At 33.0% G+C, this 21,638-nt stretch overlaps 1 protein-coding gene across 4 annotated transcripts in view; it reads right to left on the bottom strand.

The window, feature by feature from the left end:
• The window catches only part of LOC114329288 (uncharacterized), a 157,637-nt gene that overhangs the window by 21,218 nt on the left and 114,781 nt on the right, over positions 1–21,638 (bottom strand). For all 4 annotated transcript variants that reach the window (XM_050662080.1, XM_050662081.1, XM_050662082.1 and 1 more), the window contains 2 exons: positions 8,709–9,767; positions 5,378–6,456 (listed from right to left, as the gene is read on the bottom strand). In XM_050662080.1, coding sequence (XP_050518037.1) covers positions 5,378–6,456; positions 8,709–9,767 — 2,138 coding nt within the window. The remainder of the gene's footprint in view (positions 1–5,377; positions 6,457–8,708; positions 9,768–21,638) is intronic.

Here is a 21,638-nt window from a genome sequence, read left to right as displayed (position 1 = left end):
TTGTGATAACAATAATTATTATACTCATAGGCGCGCTAAATGTTGCCAGGTCAGTCAAGGTCGATTTCTTGTTATAGATAATCGTTTTTTAGTAATTTCATTGTGACACAAAATCTAGACATGGGATAAAAAAGTTTATTTGAAAAAACTGTATTTTTTTGTTCTTCTTAAAGCGGCACAGACTCGTTTTTTATATTTAATTTAATTTTAGAGTAATTTCTACATACTAAAATGTTTCTTAAATTGGGCTCAGTACCACAATTCTTTACTATATTGCGAATATATGTGCCAGATATCTCTACAGAATATTCAAAATTAAAGTTGCAATCTTGGAACGCGTTTTTCGCGCGCTGATGTTGCCTCCTAAGTTATAAAGGATCAAATGAGTATGAAGTACTAAAATGATAAAAGGTGCAATGAAAAATCGTTTATTGTATATCGAACTGGATCGTCACTGTTTACATTTAATTAATTAGTCTAAATTATTCAAAGTTCATTTTCATCTTCGTCTGATGTAAAATTTGTGTCTGAATCAACTTCATTTATAATAGAATCAACTGTAAAATCATAATTTTGGGTCTCTTGGCAGCTACCATCTAAACTATTATTACCAGTTTGACAACTTCCGCATGCAGCATGAAAACGTTTCTCCTTTTTTTTTAATACATATTTTTGTCTATTTACATTCTAATTTCATCACAGTCCAAAAGCATTTTGTGTCTATCATCTTTTCTTTCTTAACTTACACTTTTTAATGTTTTAATTCCATTTTGACAATTACAATTTTTTCGTTATCACATTCTAAATGTTTTTCACAAATAAAACAAGAATTATTATTATTTGTTTCACTGTTCGCACTCATTGTAAATATTTACACAATTATTTTATAACAAACAGATCACTTTTATTGATAATAAGTTATAAATTCAAAAGACAGCCGAAAACGATAACAAAACATTGCAGCGTGAATATTGCTCCAATTTTTTAGGTTATGTTCGTCTACTCAGTCTACTGATGGTCTACTGTGTTTAGGAAGCGCGCCGTTTTCTCTTGTAAGCAATTTTTTCACCTGTGTTTACGTGCCCCATATATTTTTATCTTTGCAATAGGCCTATTGTAAATATATGTAATATGTTATTCAAGCCTTTTTTAATATGTTCCCATATTTTCATTTAAAAAAAGGCTTTCAGAAAAGAATGGCATCGATTTTATTAAAACATGACATTTTTTTGTAGTTGTTTATAATAAGTGAGCCTTATTTAAAAAGTGTTCTATGCATAAGAAAAATGGATATCGCTTTCGAAAGAGTACATTTTCAAGTACCTACAAGCATATTTTTAAAGTTTATTATGAATTTTCAACAAAGATATTATTGATTGAAATCTTGAAAATTGACTTCAAATAAAAATCAAAAAAATATCCATTTTTTATCGCCATACAAATTTTTATCCTTTAAAGTAACGTTGTGCAATTTTAAATCCAAATGTTAATTAGCCATCTTAAAACGTAAGTCTAAAAGGAATTTTAATTTAAATGATTATGTAAATTTTTGTGACAAAAAATATGTGCTGCTCTCAAAACTTGTATTAGTATATTTTAAAACATATTTTTCTAAATTAAATAATTTGTAATTCACAATGAAAATATATTCACGTTAAAATTGATATTTTTCTAAAGGTATTGTGTTTTTTTCGTACATTTTATTGTTTGATAAATGCCCCAAATTATCGATTTAAAAGTTAGTTAATTTTAAAACCTGACATTTTTGTTGCGCGCGCAATTCAAATAAGCGCCCCTGTTAAGTACTTTAAAAAGGGCTATAGGTTAGAAACGAATCAAGATGCAAACAAAGTTTTTAGTCAAAATGTTAGGATAAAAGTACCTTGATGATTTTTAAATAAAATTTTTTTTATTATTGCCTTATTTTCCGAAATACAGCACTTTTAATGAAAAACCAACCCTTATTTCCCTATTTTTGTAAAATGGAGGGGGTGTAGAATTGTAAACTTTTTTTTATAAAATAATAGACAATTTCAACTAACTGTTCCCAAATTTTCATCCTTCCTTTATTTTTTTTGAGGTCAGATTGTTCTTTGATCGGGGTAATTCTACATGAAAAAATAATGACAGTTTGCTCTATAAACGTATGTCCGCCAATGCTTCGTTTCCGAGATACAAGGTGTTGAAGTTTTTATTTCAAACTGCCAATTTTTTTACTGATCTAAGACCGATTGAGCTATGAAAACTAAATTTAGTGGGATTTAGAGGTAGTTATTGCGCATTTTTTGATATACAAATAACAATTCTGTATTCATCATTAGCGTGCCTACGGGTAATGATCTGAATTTTTTTAAAGAAAAAAATAGTACGCCACTGAGATATTGTAAATTAAAAATTATTTTTCTATTCCACGTTCAATTTATGATAAAGAACCTTTCTTGTCTTCTTTTCATATGATGCACCGTTTTTTGCAAAAAAATAAAACATCTTCACGCGTATTTTTCATTTCTTAATACATTATCAAGAACTCTCCAATATAATAATACCAAACAAAACAATAACAGAAAATATTTCTAAAAAGATTTTAACGATGTGTAAGGCTACAACAAATGTTCAAAATACCTCCTTTAAAGGTGACCGAGTAATTTTATGTTCACCATTGGCGCGAGTACGGGTAATGGCTTGAATTTTTTAAAGAAAAAAATAGTAGGCCACTGAGAAATGTCAAATTAAAAATCATTTTTGAATTCCTCTTTCAATTTACGACGAAAAATCTTTCTTGCCTTTTTTCATAAGAGGCGCCGTTTTTATGCAAAAAAATAAAACATCTTAACGTTTACAATGTATTTAAAATAAGTTTCTATGCATGGAATCTACCTCGAATAATTTGTAAGCGTTAAGATGTTTTTTTTTTGGTATGCAAACGGCGCCGCATATGAAAAAAGGCTAGAACGATTTTTTGTCGTTAATTGAACGAGGAATTCAAAAATGATTTTTAATTTGACGTATCTCAGTGGCGTACTATTTTTTTCTTTAAAAAAATTCAGACCATTACCTGTACGGGCGTCAATGGTGATTATTAAATTATTATGTCACCTTTAAAGGAGGTAATTTTGAACATTTGTTATAGCTTTGTATCTACTTAGTTAAAATCATTTTAATAATATTTTCTGTTATTGTTCTACTTTGGTATTATTATATTGGAGAGTTCTTGATAATGTATTAAGATAATTACACTTTTATAAAAAAGAACTTTTTTATAATAAAACGTTTTTATTATTTATAGGAGAGAATATAAAATAATTTGACGATATAAAATGCTTAAAATTCCAAAAATCACACTATAATAAAAAAGTACTTTTTATAATAACACGGTTTTGTTATATATAGGACACACCATGTAGATATCGATTTATTAACGTACTTTAAAATATCATTGCATTAGCCACATTTTTAAAATAGTTTGAAATAAAAAAAAATCGATTTATCCATTCAGGGTGATTGATTCGTGGGGAAAAGCTCCGTAAATCCGTTATAGTAATAGATATGTAGCAATAAAAGTTAATAACAAAAATTGTAGCCAACTTTGATTACAGATTGGCTTACATGGCTTACCTAAAATTTGGAAAGATTTAGACCCGTAATTAATAATTTGCTCTGAAAAATGAAAATATCTCAAAAACTAATAAATTCAGATATAGGGAATGTTATATATAAATTAAAGTAAGGTAATAGTACTTTTCGATAGTGAAATACAGGGTGTTTCATTTAAAATTACTTAGAAAATAATGTACCTACTTGCGTTTGACTCACCCTTTATTCAATATAAAGAAAATCAGGAATATCAATCATTTATGAATTTTTTTTTCAATAAGTAAAAAAATATGGCATCAATAAACCATTGCCGTTGTGCTTATTTTTATTTATACAGGGAGTTGAACTTGTTACGATTTTCATATAAAATTTGTTATAACTTTGTAAATACCCTGTATAACATACCAAACCTTTATATTTTTGTAATGGAGAAGTTAAGAAGATTTCGAATATAAAATAAAATATAGGGTGTTCCATTTAAAAAAAAAACATAAGTTTGATCTGCCACTATGTTATCGAACACCCTGTAAAATTCTAACTAATTTTGTAATGTGAAGCTCAAAGTTGGCTACAATTTTTGTTATTAACTTTTATCGCTATCCATTACTATAACGGATCTACGGAGCTTTACCCTACCAATCAATCACCCTGTATAATAGCAGTTAAATATTGTATTGTTAGCTAGTTCAAAGCTATTCTGAAAATTTCAGGTACCTACGTAGCCTAGAACTATTTTTAAAATGGATTACAAAATTTGCGGAGTCCGTGACACCGACCAAGCTAAGTATATAAAAAAGTTTTAAAATGAAAAATACGCGCGAAGATGTTTTATTGTGCACCATATGAAAAAAAAAAGAGAGAGAAAGGTTCTTTTTCATAAATTAAACGTGAAATACAAAAATAATTTTTAATTTGAATTATCTCAGTGGCGTACCATTTTTTTTAATTCAGACCACTACCGGTAGACGCGCCAGTGATGAATACAAAATTGTTATTTGTTTGTCAAAAAATGCTCAATAACTACCTCTTAAAACCCACTAAATTTCAAAATCCACAAGGAAAAGGTTTTCCTGTAGTTGGCTGTATACCATGTAATACAAAAATTTGTCATTGCTACCAGACTTTCACCATGTAATCAAGTCCCACCACAGCTCAGATGTTACCTGGGGCATAATATTAAAATAGTTTAAACATCCATGCTTTAATTGGCATTTTTAACTGATGTTTCCTTAACGGACCACTCATACAGGGCTTTGACCCACATATTTTGTAAAACTATATCTTGGAGGTTAGCATGTAAACTTCACGTAAGCACTGATGATGACTGGTAAACCAGTCGAAAACTAGTTATGTGATTGTGATGTAGCCCTTTTTAGGGATTTTAAATATATACCTTTTATAAAGGATTTACTAATTTTTTCCACTAAATTTAATTTTCATAGCTCAACCGGTCTTAGAGCAATAAAAAAATTGGCAGTTTGAAATAAAAATTTTAACACGTATCTCGGAAACGAAGCATTTGCGGGCATACGTTTATAGAGTAAACTGTCATTACTTTTTCATGTAGAATTAGCCCTTAAAGTTTTTCATACTTATTTACTAACACCCTGTATAAGACAATGGACGAGAAGGGCACAAGAGAGATCTGAATGGAAAGGCATAACCAGACAAGCAAAGCCCCATCCAGGGTTATGATGCCAAAAAAAGAAGATATTGTGTGTGTACTATATTCTGAACTTATTGTGAAATGGCTTTGCAATACATACATAATTAAAACGCTTACCTCAGAATTTTCATATAGAAGACAATCTTCCGGTACCATTTCTGACAGAATAGGTTTAGGCGTTGACTTGGATTGTAGCTTAGTAACATCCTCTTTCACGAACACTTCAACCTTCTTTTCTGCAGGTGTTTTTACCGGAATACTAATGGGCGTGGTCCTAGGATTTTTTGGATATTCTTTAAATTTCTTCTCTTCCTTGTTGGACGACTTGCTTGACTCACTCGTGGAATGTTGTTTAAGACTGTTGCTTGTAGGATCTTCAGCAAACTTTTTTCGTGATGAAGAATCAGTGCGATCCGGTCGAGAAGATTTAGTCGATCTAGTTTCATCGTAACTGGTTTTAGTTTCTGATCTAGCTGATTGTTTAGCAATATCAGCTTTATTATCTTCTGTATTTGGTGTTTTATTTGTTACGGATTTACTAATATCAGTTGTGCTGCGTTCCCGCTTGCTTTCTGTTTTAGAAATATCAGATTTATGATGTTCCTTTTTCTTTTCTGTCTTATTCGAATCACTTCTATTGGATTCTGATTTACTGTTGTCAACTTGAGCGACTCCTTTTTTGTTATCTGATTTGCTATCTTTTTTATTTGCTTCCTTTTTGGTTTCTACTTTATGGACGTCCGTTTTGGTCATTTCCTTCCTGTTCTCTGACTGGCCATTTCGATCAGTTTCTGTCTTAGAGGTGTCATGTCTACTTGTTCTCTTATTAGTGTCTATCTTACTAGTATCACTGTCACTTACCTCAATCTTTCTTTCTGCTTTGGACGTTACTTTACTGTATTCTTTTTTCCTATCTGTTTTGCTATCAGTTTTACTGGGTTCCTTTATATTCACTTTAGTACTGTCAGCTTTAACGTTAGTACTATCAACTTTAATGTGTTCTTTCTTTACAGTATCAGATTTAGTAGAGTCGAGTTTTTTTGTTACGGTTTTGACAGGTACGATTTCCTCAGTTTTCATAGTAGCTTTTACAGATGGAGTTTCTATTGATTTTTCAGGTGTAACATTGACTTTGGTATTTTTCACTTTTTCTAGAGTGTTCAAGCTATCTGTCGTTATAGCAGCCTGCAGCAAACCTAAGAAAACATATTTTATTAAATATAATTAGTTTTTGACTTTATTCTTTAGAAAAAATAGTGACCAAGTAGGGCATGATAAACTTAGGTACAAATCTAATTTAAAAAAAGAAAAGAAAAGAAAAAGAAATTTAAATAAAGCTTGTAAGATCGCTTTATAAGTATCCATATTCCATCAAAAGAATTACTCACAGAATACTCAAATATGTCAATTTATAAGTAAACGGTGACAACCTGTTGCCGAGAAAGATATGTTTTATTAATAACTAAACAATGAAATAATTAAGATAGGGACTTCAATAGAAATATTACTATTACGAGATTTTAACGCAAGAATCTGGAGAACATATAAAATGGAAAAAGAAAAACGACAAAAATATGGACAAGTATGGCGAAGAAGCAAGCATAATAGTAGAGCATTACAGATGGATGTGCACCCCAAACAAGTTAAATGTGTTAAATTAACTAACTAACTAATTAAACATTAAAAATACAAAAATATACTTGGATGAACGGCACAAGATGTGCCTACGACAGTGGAGATAGAAACGCACTATATAAAGCCATGGTAGTATTTAATATCCCAATACACTTAGGTGACTAATGATTAACACACAACATCTTCAATACAACAGCCAAGAAATACAATATGATATCAGCAGAAAAGACCAAATGTATGACAACATCTAAATACCCACTACGATGTAAAATCGAAATCTATGGGAAAATAATAAAGCAGGAACGGAAGGTTTAGATATCTGGGAATAGATATAACTAGTTACGGAGATGTTGAAGAAGAAGTACGACAACAAAGCTTAAAAGCAAGTAAAGCGGCGGGATCTCTTAATGACACAATCTGAAAGAACAAACACCTAAGACAAGACACAAAAGCAAGAATCTATAACGCAGCAATTAGACCTATATTGGCATAAACGGCGGAGACAAGACCTGACACATCTAAAATGAGACGACTACTAGAAACAACAGAGATGAAAATACTTCGACGAATATCAGGGAAAAGTCTGCTGGATAGGGAGAGAAGCGACAACATAAGAAGAGCATGCAATGTAGAAGCTTAGATGCATCAGATACTACTTGTCAATACGTTTCAAACTCATGTTTAGTGATCAAAATTGGTTAGGCCGTTTAGAAGTTATTAAGCTACAAAAGTATAATCCAATTAACAATTTGTATTCCCGAAAAGGTTTATGTAGTTGTAGTGGTTACGACGCTAAATTTGATCTGGCAACGGCCAATCCGAGTATATTTACCGACCATCCCAATATTTTTTTCAATCTATTTCGAATCGAAAAAAATCTAGTGTACATTCGATGGACACTAGATCATTTGGGAGATAATGCGACAAAGGCGACCATTTATAAAGCTTAACGTGTAATCGAGAAACATTTCATTCAACTTCATACATTTAATTTATAAATAACTTTGAAAAACTCCTGATACAAGAATAAAAAACCGCTAAACGCCGTAAAAATGAATGGCGCATACAATATTCCAGCTACAAAAGATCTGATATGAATATTACGTGGCGCGAAGATGTATTTTCATTTTGATACAACACAAAATTCTAGTTTTATTTTAAAAGATTTTTCCATATTTGCTAAATTTGAAGTAAACGCGCCACAAAAGAGTTTCAAAATTCAAACTGTATCAAAGTTACTCTTTTGTGGCGCGTTTTACTTCAAATTGAGCAAATATTATGAAAAAATCTTTTATTAAAATAAAACTAGAATTTTGTTTTGAATCAAAATGAAAATACATTTTCGCGCCACGTTATATTCATATCAGATCTTTTGTAGCTGGAATATTGTATGCGCCACTCATTTTTACGGCGCTTAGCGGTTTTTTATTCTTGTATGATGTCTACACAAGAAAAATTAGGTTGATAAAAGAAGCAAATGTTAGGTGGTTGTACAATATGAATAAGTTACGAATACGAATATGGTCACGATAAATTTCTAAGCTAGTAGCTTAGACCAGCTTAGACCGAGACTTAGGTACCAAGACAACATAGAAACTGATTTAAAATCTATTGGAATTAGAGCATGGAGAAGAGTTGCCAGAGACAGGGGGCGAATGGAGGATTGTTCTGAAGAAGGCTTTGGCTCATAAAGAGCTGTAACGCCACTGATGATGATGATGAGTAGCTTAGCGAACAAAAATTGCCAATAATGTCAAACAATTTCTCTTAATAATTCAATACGTCTTACAATAGCACTACAAAGGGTACTTACTTTTTAACTGGAAGTTCAGAATCACAGGTTCAGAAGGACTAGAAGGTACTGGCGATTCTGTAGGCGACTGTTCCACTGTTTTGGGAGATCCCTCCAGTGAACTTGGACTTGCTTTTGCAGACATTGGAGATACAGATTGCCTAGTCCACGTTCTAGGAGAAATTCTGACAGATTGTCTACTCGGAATCTCCAAGCTACTTTGTTTGGAATCATTCTGGTGGACTTCCTTTGTTTTCTTAGCATTGAGTTTTTTGTAGAGAGCTAACTGTTGTGCCACTCTCTTAGATTTATTGTCAGTTTTACTTGGTATGTCTTCTTTATTTGGTATGTCTGCTTTATTTGGTATGTCTTCTTTACTTGGTATGTCTTTTTTGCTCTCGGGTTTAGGTATATCTGCGGGTTTGTCAGGAACTACGTCGTCCACTTTTAGTAAAGTTGTGGGTGGTGTGGTTTCCTGATTTAATTCAGCAAAAGAAGAATATAAATCGATATTCGTAGTCTCTGGTTTTTGGTAAAGAGGGGCAGCATTGGTGTTCATTAGAGGTAGTTCGTCGTCATCAGGACTAAGGCTTAAACTTGAACAGATGTTTATGTTTACTTCATCATCTAATGGTTCTACACAACAGGTTTGAGAAGTGGAGATCTCATCTGGCAGCGTAGTAGCATTATTAAACGTATCTCCCCCTTGGTTTAAGCTTTCCTGGGAAAATAAATCCAAATTCGACACAGGAAAAGTTTGAATTTCGTTATCAACAGTTTCTTGTTGATTCCAAGCGTCTGCTATTGAGTGGTCAACGATGAACTCCATTATAACAGAATTGGTCTCGTCGTCATATTGTTCACTATTCTCTACAGTGACTTTGGGCTCAGGGTCCCAAGAGGGGAAAGATTCAGTTCCTCGTCTGGTGGAATTTTCGTCAGATAGATCCAGGTCCAGTAATGGTGCTGTTGAGTCTAAGAATTCGTTGTCATTTTCGCAGTTGAGAATGACGTTTCCGAATTCCTTAGCATTTGGGGACATATCACCTCCCTCCTCGGCAATGCTCATAACAGGATCACCTTTAAATGAAAAAGTATGTTACTCTGGTGATATAGGTAATAAAATATAAGCAATGGACACTAGGATATTAAATTCGCAAATTAAAGATACACCAACTATAGGCAATTGGGTTCTGTAATGGTGTAGGCCCAAGAGAAGCACTATTTGTTTTTAATGTTATATCCAAATACATTAATAATTAATACCAAAACGTCCGCTTCATGGACTACAATGAAGCTTTCGATATGGTTAAACATGAGAACCTAATACAAATTCTCAGCAACAAAAATATGAACAAACGAGATAAAAGAGATATACCAAACCTCTAGATAATCAGGTTAAAAAATTCACATGCACAGTTAATGCTTTTACAAAACTTGTATATTTTTTATAAAATCATAGGTTATAACTTTTTTTTATTTTGTGTATTTTATTGTGTATTTTAGCAAAAAATATATTTCTAATTTTTTTTCAGATTTTTCCGTAAGGTGCTACCGACCTTCAAAAACCGAAAAACTAGGTTTTCGGGTTTTTGAAGTAAAGTACCCCGCACAAACCTTATGGAAATTAGGTCCCAGTGGATTTCGTGCATACTTTGGGAAAATACTCTTTGAAGCACCCTGATAAAAAGTTCTCTTGGGCACAACTCAATCGTATGAAGGATTTTCAAGATATAGAGGCACAAACTCGGAAAATTATAAGATTTACTGGGTATTCCAATTCCCTGAGTTACTGGTTATCTAGCAACATGTAGAAGTTTGGATCAAGAAAAAGTACTAGTAATCTAGGATTGTTTCCTGGCTATCCAATGGCGACCTTTACTTTGACCTTGACCTTCAACGGACGTCATCTTCCAGAGTTTCGAGGGTTTTAGGCATTAAATTGATATAAACAGATTACTCATGGGTTTTTGGGATCGCTAAACACGAATATGCTATCAGAATTGACCTCCGGAGGACGTTGTACTTAAAAGTTACAGCCATGTCCATTTTCAATAAAACATCTCTAATAGTTTTCGATATATTCGAAAAAATCGATTTTCATTTTGTAACTTCAAAGGTCTGCAACTTTTTATGTGCATATTTGTACTAAGGTAAGTTAGGTTCATTCGAACTATTTTTGGTCCCAAAATATGTAATTTAATTTATGACCTGTATTTTTGTTACACCCTGTAGTTGAGGATGTTACAAAACTTGTGTATTGTTTTAATACCTCCCCATAATTTGAGTGTACCTAACCTAAAAATACATTTTCTTAGAAGCGTGTAATTTTTTGAGATGGCTGCTGATTTCATTTTTTTTTTTAGTATTTTACCAAAAAATATATTTACCATTTTTTCCAGACTTCTCTGTAAGGTGCATCATCTTCAAAACTCGAAAAAAGGGTTTTTTGGGTATTTTCTCTCTTTTCCCATTTTATACTCTTAAGAATAGATCAAATCAATGTAAATTTAAGTAAATTAGTTGTTTAGGACCAGAGCCTATTTTACTTCAAATCAGGCCCGAGCCATTACAAAACTTTCGGGTCCCTAAACATAATTTAATATTGATAAACACTTTTTTAAATGTATTAATTATTTAATAGGAATATATGTAGTTAAACCAGAAATTGAAATTTTTATTAACAATAAATGAAATTTATATTTAAACCATTAAACATTGTTTAATGATTATAGCTTTTATTGTTATCATTTATCATTTCCTGTTCGTAAAAAGAAAGAATTTTGAAAATTAATTTTGTTAATGTAATAAATTTTTTTTGGTGGTCTTTCCGGCCGGGCCCCATTAAAATGCGGGCCCGAGGCAAGTGCCTCACGGGCCTAGTGGTAAAATAGGATCTGTTTAGGGACATTCAAAATTTTGGCGAAACCCACAAAAAAACATGTTTCATCAAAACTGATAAAAACCCTTAAAAAACACGTTTTATGTGGTTTTAAAAATGTTTTGCCCAATTTTTGAATGTCCTCACGTGACCGACCACGCAAAAGTGGAGTGACAACCTTGCCTAGAGGTATCAATCCGCCAATGAACAAGAAGAAATGCTTCTAAAGAGGAGGAAGAGGAGAAGATGTTGTATAAAAAACCTCGATTGGATTTATTTGGAAGCCAAAACCCCCAAAAACAAGTTTTTCGTGTTTTTTAAGGGGGCACACATTATGGAAACACCTGAAAAATATCAGAAATATACATTTTGATAAAATATACACAATACAAAAAAAGAATTGCAACCATCTCCAAACAATTTACGCTTTTTTTCGAAAAAAAACTGCATTTTAGGTTATGTACACTCAACCTACAGGTCTGTAAAAAATATAAAGTTTTGTAAAAGCTTCAGGTATGCGTGTGAATTTTTTGAAATTTTTAAATTTATTTCAACCCGAAAAAAAAAATAAAAGCGAAAAAATTTACGTTTTTTGTATTGAAAGGGGAGGTGGTGGTCTAACATTGCATTCAGTCTTATTTTTTTAATCACATAAAATGTAAAAAAATTTAATTCTTAGAGTGAAATCATCTTGCCTATCTTAAGGGGCTATCCTAGTGTAAAAGTACGAAATTCATATACCTTTTCGGGAATTTCTAAAATAAAAAGTACTCTACCAATTATTTTGAAAATTTGCATGAGCATTTGTTATAAAAAGAAGTACAGCTGGTTCCAAAAAAAACTGATACGACTCTTAGATCGTATTTTATATAAAATTGAGCAGTGTACTTTCTTCTTCTTCTTCTTTTTGTTTTTGGTCTCGCTGCAAGGCAATTTCCAGCACGATTTATAGGCGATATTGATGTAGTCTGGCTCTAAGCCATATCAAAATCGCTGACTATGTTCTTGTAAAAAGCTTTTGATGAGGTGTGATATAATGAATATGAGTTTAATTATATTTAATTTATTATATTTTAAAGGATAAATACTTATTATTTACATACTGTCACTGTCACTGCCAAATCTTAAAATTTGTCAGATAACTTCAACCTTAAAAAATGGCTGTTTGTTTTTTTATTTTATTATTTGTCTGTCATAATAAATATAATATAATGTCAGACCAATCATACACTGCTCAAAATGATCAAATCTTACTAAGAGTCGTATCAGTTTTTTTAGGAACCAGCTGTACATGTAAAACAATTTTCATAAAAAATATTGAAAATTAAACGATTTATACGCCATCTACTGGCACTGTGAAAATAAGAACATTGCTGCAGTGATTGGGACTAATATAGATCCTGAAACATAAAATTTCAAAGTTCTTATTGAAATATAGGTTATTTTCTATACCATCAACTAGGGGTTTTTTAATCGGATAAAAAATGTCAATTTGGCGGTTTTTGAAACTGAAAATGTTCTAGCTAATTTAAAAAAAAAATTCAGCACTGCCGTCATTTTTCCAAATTTTAATATTTTTCAAAAATCCTAATTGATGGTATAGGAAATAACTTATATTTCAATAATCACTTTGCAATTTTATGTTTCAGGATCTCTATTAGTCCCAATCACTGCAGCAGTGGAGCCATGTTTTTATTTTCACCGTGCCGTAGATGGCGCATAAATCGTTTAATTTTCAATATTTTTTTATGAATTTTTTACATGTACTTCTTTTTATAATAAATGCTCATGCAAATTTTCAAAACAATGGGTCCAGTAGTTTTATTTTAGATATTCCCAAAAAAAGTATGTGAATTTCGTTCTTTTACACTATGTAGGATAGCCCCTTAACAAGGGTACCCTTTAGAAAAGCTGAATCAATTAAAATGTTGAATCAGTTCAAAAAGCTTAGCGATTTACACTACAATTAAAATATTATATGTATCCAATACAATCACTGCACAAGAATAGAGCTTTTCATCGATTGTCATTTGTTTCGAGCTTCTGTCATATGTTGCTTAACTGATGTTAACCGGAATGGGACGTTTCGGCGTCGCCGTTTCGGCGTGGCCATTTCGGCGTGGCCGTTTGGGCGTAGAGCCGTTTCGGCGTAGGCCGTTTCGGCGTAGGCCGTTTCGGCGTCGGCCATTTCGGCGTCAGAAATTTTATTTTAGTTGACTAAATACCTACATTGAGGTTTATTGGTCAGGCAATTTTTTGGAAAAAAATCTTTTAATATAGTTATTTAAATACATTGGAGTTCATTGGTCACACAATTTTAACATTAATGGTCAAGTAGAAAAATAAACTAAATATATTTCTTTTATAAACATTTTGTTATATTTTATTCTGCAAATACCTATATTGGATTTTTTATTAATGCATATTAATAATAATTGCTGTTCTCTTAATTGTCCCAGAGCTAATTAGATGATAACTGACATTTTTCAACTTTAATTAGACATACATTATATGGTATATAGACGGAGAATTTTAATATTGTTAAAATATCTTTTTTAAGCAAAAATATTTGCAGAATGTATATTTTTATAACCCTACATGGGGATGGCCCGTTTCGGCGCCGGCGATTCGGCGCCAGCGATTCGGCGTCGGCGTTTCGGCGCCTGCCGGTTCGGCGCCCGCCGATTCGGCGCCCGCCGATTCGGCGCCGGCTGATTCGGCGACAGATACTTTGGCAAAGTGAGAGAGAAAAAAAATAGTTGTTAATGTATGATAGTCTGAAATTTTCTTTAACAAAAAATGTAGAGTCAGGAGAACAATTTTCGACATTTTAATTTTAGAAGATGTAAAATAATACCCGAAAGTTAGGTTTGGACCGAAGGGTTAGGTCTTCCTCCTTTGAAAATTGTACTGTATAATATATAATATATATAATATATTAATTTTTTAATTAATTATGTGCAATTAAATAGCTTACATTTACAAAAGTTGGAAAAAATAACATTTAATATATTTTTTTAGTGTGGTATAGATATAAATCAAGAGCCTCTTAAATTTCTAAAAAAGTAACGTAGGTATAATCTAATGTCTTACTAATAGACTCCAATGTAGGTATTTAGTCAACTAAAATAAAATCTCTGACGCCGAAATGGCCGACGCCGAAACGGCCTACGCCGAAACGGCTCTACGCCCAAACGGCCACGCCGAAATGGCCACGCCGAAACGGCGACGCCGAAATGTCCTAGACCCGATGTTAACTGATGCTTTAAATAGATTAGTTGTTACGGAGAACCATTTTCTCAGGTTCTTTAACCATGATATTCTTCTTCTCCCAATTCCTCGCTTTCCGAATACTTTGCCTTGAAGGATCTGAAGGTGTTTTATCTGGGCACGCCAGGTTTCCCCAACACGACTACGACTCTGCCTTATCGGCAGAGTCTAGGAGAAGTGTACAGTAAATTGAAGCTGTAATTACAAAAAAAGAAATATGTATTTATGTCTTTGTACCAGCGTTGCCAGACGTCCCGCTTTTCGCGGGACGTCCCGATTTTTAACTCAAAATTAAATGTCCCGCGCGGGACAGGCTCAATCCCGCTTTTTGGGAATAATTCGACCCTGCGTGCAGCGTACTGAGAAAGCGCAGCGGTTGGCACAAACAAGTGTGGACCGGCCGCCTGTGCCTGTCCAGCGCATAATGAATATAAGCGCGGGCGAGAGAGAGGGTGCCTCTGTGCCTCACGCAATCGGTGCATGCGACTGCTAACATCTTCTCTTTCTCTTCTGCTCTTTTCTTGTTCTTATTTGAATCGTAAGCGAGTAGCTGTGATTACTTACGAAAGAAAAACGAATACCATTTGTTTTCGAGCTTGAAATCAGTGAGGTAGTGAGTTGCGTTAGGTGCGAAATTTAGTGTAATTGCAATAAGAAAACAAAAGTTCCAGTTTTTTTACGAAAGATGAATGAAACTTATGAAACCGATAGTGATGTTTCGGATTGCTCGAAACCGGAAGACATTACACCCAAGAAGAAAATCAAACTAGGAAAACATCGCCTCACCAAATACAGTTCAAATTGGCAGAATGATCACAATTGGTTGCGTTCTGTGGCGTCGGGTGAGTATAAAGCTTACTGTACACTGTGTAAAAAAGAGTTTACTATTTCACATGGCGGATTAAACGACGTAGTGAAGCATTCCAAAACAAATAGTCACTTGAAGATCACTAGTTCTCGTGCTGCAAGAAACTTAACTAGCTATTTCCAGGCACCGGGTACTTCAACATCTGATCGTGATCGCGATGATATTATATACAAAACGTCAGCTGCAGAAATTACTTCTGTATATCACACCGTTAAACATTCGTTAAGCTACAATAGTCTGGATTGTTTTCAAAAGTTATTACCTCTCATGTACGCCGATTCTAAGATAGCTAAGAATGTTAAATGTGGTAGGACAAAGAGCGAAGCAATAGTTTGTGAAGTATTGGCAAAAGAAGCTTTGAAGGACGTAGTTCAAAATTTAAAAGAAGATTTATTTTTTTCGATTTCTACGGATGCCAGCAATAAAGGAAACCGGAAAATGTTTCCAATATGTGTGCGATATTTCAGTTTTGACAAAGGAATACAAAACAAATTAATAGATTTTGTGGAGAGTAATGACGAAACTGCCAACCAAATAACAAAGGTACTTTGTGAAACACTGGATAAACATAACTTAAAATTATCGCAAGTAACATCATATGGTGCAGACAATGCAAATGTAAACTTTGGTTCAAATCATTCTGTTTTCACTAATCTTCATTCCAAAAACGAAAAAATATTAAAAGCTAACTGTTCAGTTCACATCTTGCATAACATGAGCAAATTTGCATGTGATAGATTAGACATCGATGTAGAAGCTACCATCTTAAAAATATATGGCCATTTCTCACATTCAGCTAAACGTCGTGCGGAATTGATGGAGATATTTGAAACTACGGAAATGGAGTGGGTCGAGTTATTACGTCACGTAAATACAAGATTTTTGTCGCTCTGTCCTGCTGTTGAGAGAATAATCAAGGTTTGGCCTGCTTTGAAAAGCTACTTTGATAAAAAAGAATCATGTGCGAAAGCCATTGAAAAAATTTTTGGTTCTGAAGCAGAGGAAACAAAAACTCTAGCCTACTTGAATTTTGTTTATAATGTGATGAGTGCTTTTGGTACATTAATAAAAGAGTCTCAGGGAAATGACATTGCCATAACCGAAATGCATGAGTCATTATGCCTCTTCCGTTCAAGACTGATTCAAAGACAGAAGGATGGGTTTTTCGGCTACCAGACGAAACTTATTTTAAATAAATTAGTTGAATCTGAAGAGATCAAAGTCATCGAAGACTTTAAACTATTTTACACAAATTGCCAAAAATATATAGAAAAACGTTATAATTTTTCAGATGAGAATATTTTTGCTAGACTTAAATTCCTAAATCTGGAAACTGAAATTAGTTTCGACATGATTGAAAATGCTATCGCTTTATTGAAATTGACAGACAATATTTCGGTAGATCACCTATATGAAGAATTTAACTTGTTGAAATCATCTTTGGACGTATTAGTGGGAAATTCCAAAGACACCACTGCCACCACCGCACAGAAATGGCAACAGCTCTTTCAACAGTTTCCAAAAAAAGATACCAGGAATATGTTTAAACTCGTATCTTTTATATTAAGTACTCCAACGTCAAACTGCTTTCCGGAACGAGTTTTTTCGCAGATGAATTTGAAATGGTCAGATGCGAGAAATAAATGTTCCGTAAAGTTAATTAAAGCAGAATTACTCGTCCAGTTTAATCTACAGCTATCCTGTGAAGAGTTCTTTAAATTTACTAAAGAGAAAAGGGATATTTTGAAAGAAGTTAAATCCTCACAAAAATATGAATAAGTAATTCTTATAAATAATTAAAATATTCTCTTATTGTTCTTATTTTGTTATTCTTATATCTTTTATAACTTTTATTCTTATAAATATTGTAGCGTTTAAAAAACCAGTGAAAATATGATCTTTAGATTTGTATAGATTTTACAATCCCTCTCTAAGAAGTCCAAATTTTTTTATTCAGTTTTTTACTTAAATTCAGATTGCAAGGAATTTTCTAAAACCGCACCTGTATACATCTACGAAGTATTCCGCAACATTTCAATGTGTTACAAGATTCCTGTTTATTTGAGACGCAAAAACAGAATTTGTAAGAAGTTTTGACAAAAGTACAGTTCTAATGCGTTGATGAACTTTCTAGAATAAATGTTGAAAATCAATTTGATTGGTTTGTTTGAATTTGGTACAAAGATCGAAGCTCGTAATTGGCTCTGAAGAACGGAAGCCGGAAATTGCGTAGTGACAGGATCAAGGAATTTTGGCAGGAGACGGAGAAGAAAGCAGGCATTCTTACAATGGTAGTGAATCAGTAAACATCGATAGTGAGTTACCGGCTTTTTTGTGACGCAAAAAGAATTTCCAAGTAAATGGGATCTATCAAAGTTCTTCTGTGTTGTTGTTAAGTAGGTGTACCATCAGTTTGATGGTGTAGCAGTTCCTTTTTTGATGGTAAAAGTGTAATATACGCTTTGTAAAAATACTGCGTATGTATTTATGAAAGCCGGCATAGTACTAATATCGTAGTGATGAATTAAACCCAAGCCTCCCGTCTCCTGGATTAGAAAACCTATTTCCCGAGGTAAATAAGCAAATTTCTTTTGTTTTATGGTATTTTCATGGTATAATGGTATATGGTGCAATCAGTAATTTTCCATTGACATTTTCCCCTTCGAGTGACGTATGAACTACGTACGTGCTGTCAAGTGTCATGTCAAGTTTCACAATGGTGAAGTTTTGAATTTTAAGGTATAGTGACTTTTAATAATTATAAAATTCTCAAACTAATAACGTTAATTTCTTTCAACATAAAAAAAATAAATCTTTTTGGAACTTAAAATACAAAGATGAAAAAGTAAATTGTTGAACAGAACAAAGAATAATTTTGCTTCCATCATTAAAATATTATTGTAAAGACATAATTGTAAGTTAATGTTAAAATCCTTTTTGAAACCTTTTGAAATAGTTAAAAATAAAAGATTTACGGAATGATATTTGACAGGTGACATAGTTGTTGTTATTTTCAATAATTAAGTACTACGAGGAGTAGTCAGTAATTCTTTAATGTAAACATTGTTCCCTGAATGAATATAAATTTTTGTTTTAATGCAAATGCTATAATATATGTCATAATTAGGTCAGTCAGTCAGTTATACAAGTCATAATTAAGTCAGATATCAAATCCTCAATGCAATAATATTATTGTTTATCTTTTGGTGCACCATAACCTATGTTCAGAAAAGTAGATGTATTTTTTTTACAGGTAATCTTTTATGTAATCTGAAAGTTTTGTTATGTCAAGGAATAATTTTTCAATAAATGCCATAACTGTGTATTTTGTCCTGTTTATTTACCGCTAACCTATTGGCAAAATTTTAACCACAAACTTTAAAAGCTTTTTAGAGTCAAATTTTAAGATGTTGGATGATCATAGAAAGTAAAACTCCTGGTAAGGCGCCCTAACAAAATATAGCCAGGATTAATATTTAACACCCCAGGATATCTGTAAGTACCCTTGTTTAAATTTTTGATAGTAGTAAATATTCCCTAATCCCTAACTTCTTCTTAACGAACTCACAACCTTAGCTCTCCAACCAAAACACGAGCCGCCGTAGCAAAGTAGTTTTTAGAAATATCCCCTAGTTTTCTCGACCCTTTTGTATTTAAGCAGTATCTAAATTTTCCAAGCTTTTATCTTCCCCCTTATTTCTAAGTGCTACAAAATGTCGCCCTAGAACGTGGGGCCGATTCATTTTTCTGCCTCTTTCAGTGTCCAGTTGTGCGCTACAAAATAGCACCCTCAGACGTGAGGCCAGTCTCTTTTCACCCCCCAGTCATATCGTTAAGTTGTTCCCAAGCAGTTTACATTTTTTTAGTTAGTCCCAACTGTTTTTCAACTTAATTTCCTCTCCTTGCCCCAGATTTGAGACCGATTCTACTATCACAACCAGTATCGCAACATAGTTTAGCCCAAGAGCCCCTACATTTTTTTAGAACGTTACGAAGTGGTATAAAATTTTCAATAGGATGTGTAAATATGTACTCATAGTAGTGTATTAACATTGTTTTTATGTATGTACTTATAGTAGATGTTAATACAGTACCCATGGTGAAAGCAATATTTAAATTTTTTTTAAAAAAGTATTGATTGTATAGACAAGTAGTCTATATAAGTAGCGTTGAACATTCCAATATTGAAACTATTGATAAAGTATAACATTTTAGTTGTATTTGTGCATTTATTCATAATTGATTAACAATTTTTTACAGAATAACTTGTTTTTGTGATTTTTTTTGTTCGTCATTTGAGTATATGTGTATAGTCTGTGTAGTTTCCGTTTGAGTTTTTACTCCCAATGTTGTCTAGTTGTCCCATTATTTTTTTCTCAACTAATCTAGCTTTGTCAGTGTCATAAAGATACCAAAGGTTAGTTGGAGTCTGCCTGTGAAGTAGTTTGAGTGTATCCGTGAAGTAAAGTAGTTAGTCAGTCCAATTACTATTTGTCTTTCCCTTCTTGTACCAGAATAGATCGCAAGTGTAATACTCGTGATAAAGGAAGTGTGCTTAGTTGTCTAGGAACGCTCCCAATAGTTATCGGAACAAGAACCGTTGTTGGTGTTATCCCGTGTAAGCTCATTCGAGAAGCAAGTTTCAATATTATTTGTGTTTGTCTATCCCTGTTTTGTCTGAAAATATTTGAGTCTGTTGTTTCCTGTTTGTTTTGTGTACCCTTGTGTTATTCCCTGTTAGTCCGTGTCAGTGGTGGAGTGTGAATTTTTTGACCAATAGTTTATTGACCCCTCTTTTGTTTATTGAGTGATTGCAGACCAAGAGCAGAAGTTGCAACAAAGTCAGTGAGGTTAGGATCTGGCTGCGTGAGAGTGCAAGTGAGGTTTGTGTTCGTTTGATAAATAGAAACGGTTTTTTGTCCGAAAGTCATACTTTCTACTATTCCCTTTGGTCTTTCCCCTGTGTGTTGTTTTCACCCCAGTTTTAAAAATGAAGTCTACCCAAGTTAATGATCTGAAAACCGATGAGTTATCTTATGAACTTTTCATAAGAGGTTTTAATGTCCAAAATAGGACTGTTGAAGAAAAACGTAAGTTGTTGAGAGGTCAGTTAAGTAAAGAGACCATCTCATCTTCCATTAATTTGACTAAAAATGTAGTCGATCCTGATCAAGAGTTACCTACAATCCAGTCAATATTAGCAGATTTGCAAAGTATTGCGCGGGCAATGAGTGCACAGTCATCAAAGGCTGACTTTGCTCGTTTCAAAACAAGGTCCAGTCATCTGGATTTCAGATTGGAAAATTTCCCTGATAATGTAGAAGAAGCTATAAAAGAAGTTATTGACAACTATAAGATGGATTTATTGATGTTGACTGGAGATGTCTTAGAAAAGGAAGAGACATCTGACAATGTGTCCGTCCCATCGACTAGTGGTACAACTTCAGTCCCCGTTGCCCCTATTAGTTCAGTTTCAGCCCCTATTATACAAATTTCAACTCCTGTTAGAGTTTCTGATTTAAATATCAAATTTAATGGTGAGAGTAAAGCCCTTCCCACATTTTTAGAAAAAGTAAGAGATTCTGCTAGATCCAGAAATATTTCTGATGATGTCCTGTTTAGATCAGCTTTTGAGTTATTCGACGGAAACGCTGCTATTTGGTATAGGAGTGTTGGAAATACAGTTAACAGTTGGAATGAGTTGGTAACCCTTCTCAAAACTGCTTTCCTACCCCCAGATTATAATGATAATCTCCTTGATGAAATTAAAGGTCGAAAACAAAAAAAGTCTGAGTCAATCACTATTTATTCCGCAATCATGGAGAATCTCTTTAAACGTTTAGAAGAGTACCCATCTGAAGCCCAACGAGTAAAGATTTTAAGAAAAAATATTTTGGTGGATTATATTCCACTCGTAGCCCTTCAAGATTTT

Source organism: Diabrotica virgifera, chromosome 9 (genome assembly GCF_917563875.1).
Source record: "Diabrotica virgifera virgifera chromosome 9, PGI_DIABVI_V3a".
Classification (NCBI taxonomy): Eukaryota; Metazoa; Arthropoda; class Insecta; order Coleoptera; family Chrysomelidae; genus Diabrotica; species Diabrotica virgifera.
The sequence above is the reverse complement of the archived record's forward strand: the minus strand, read 5'-3'. Positions and strand labels throughout refer to the sequence as shown.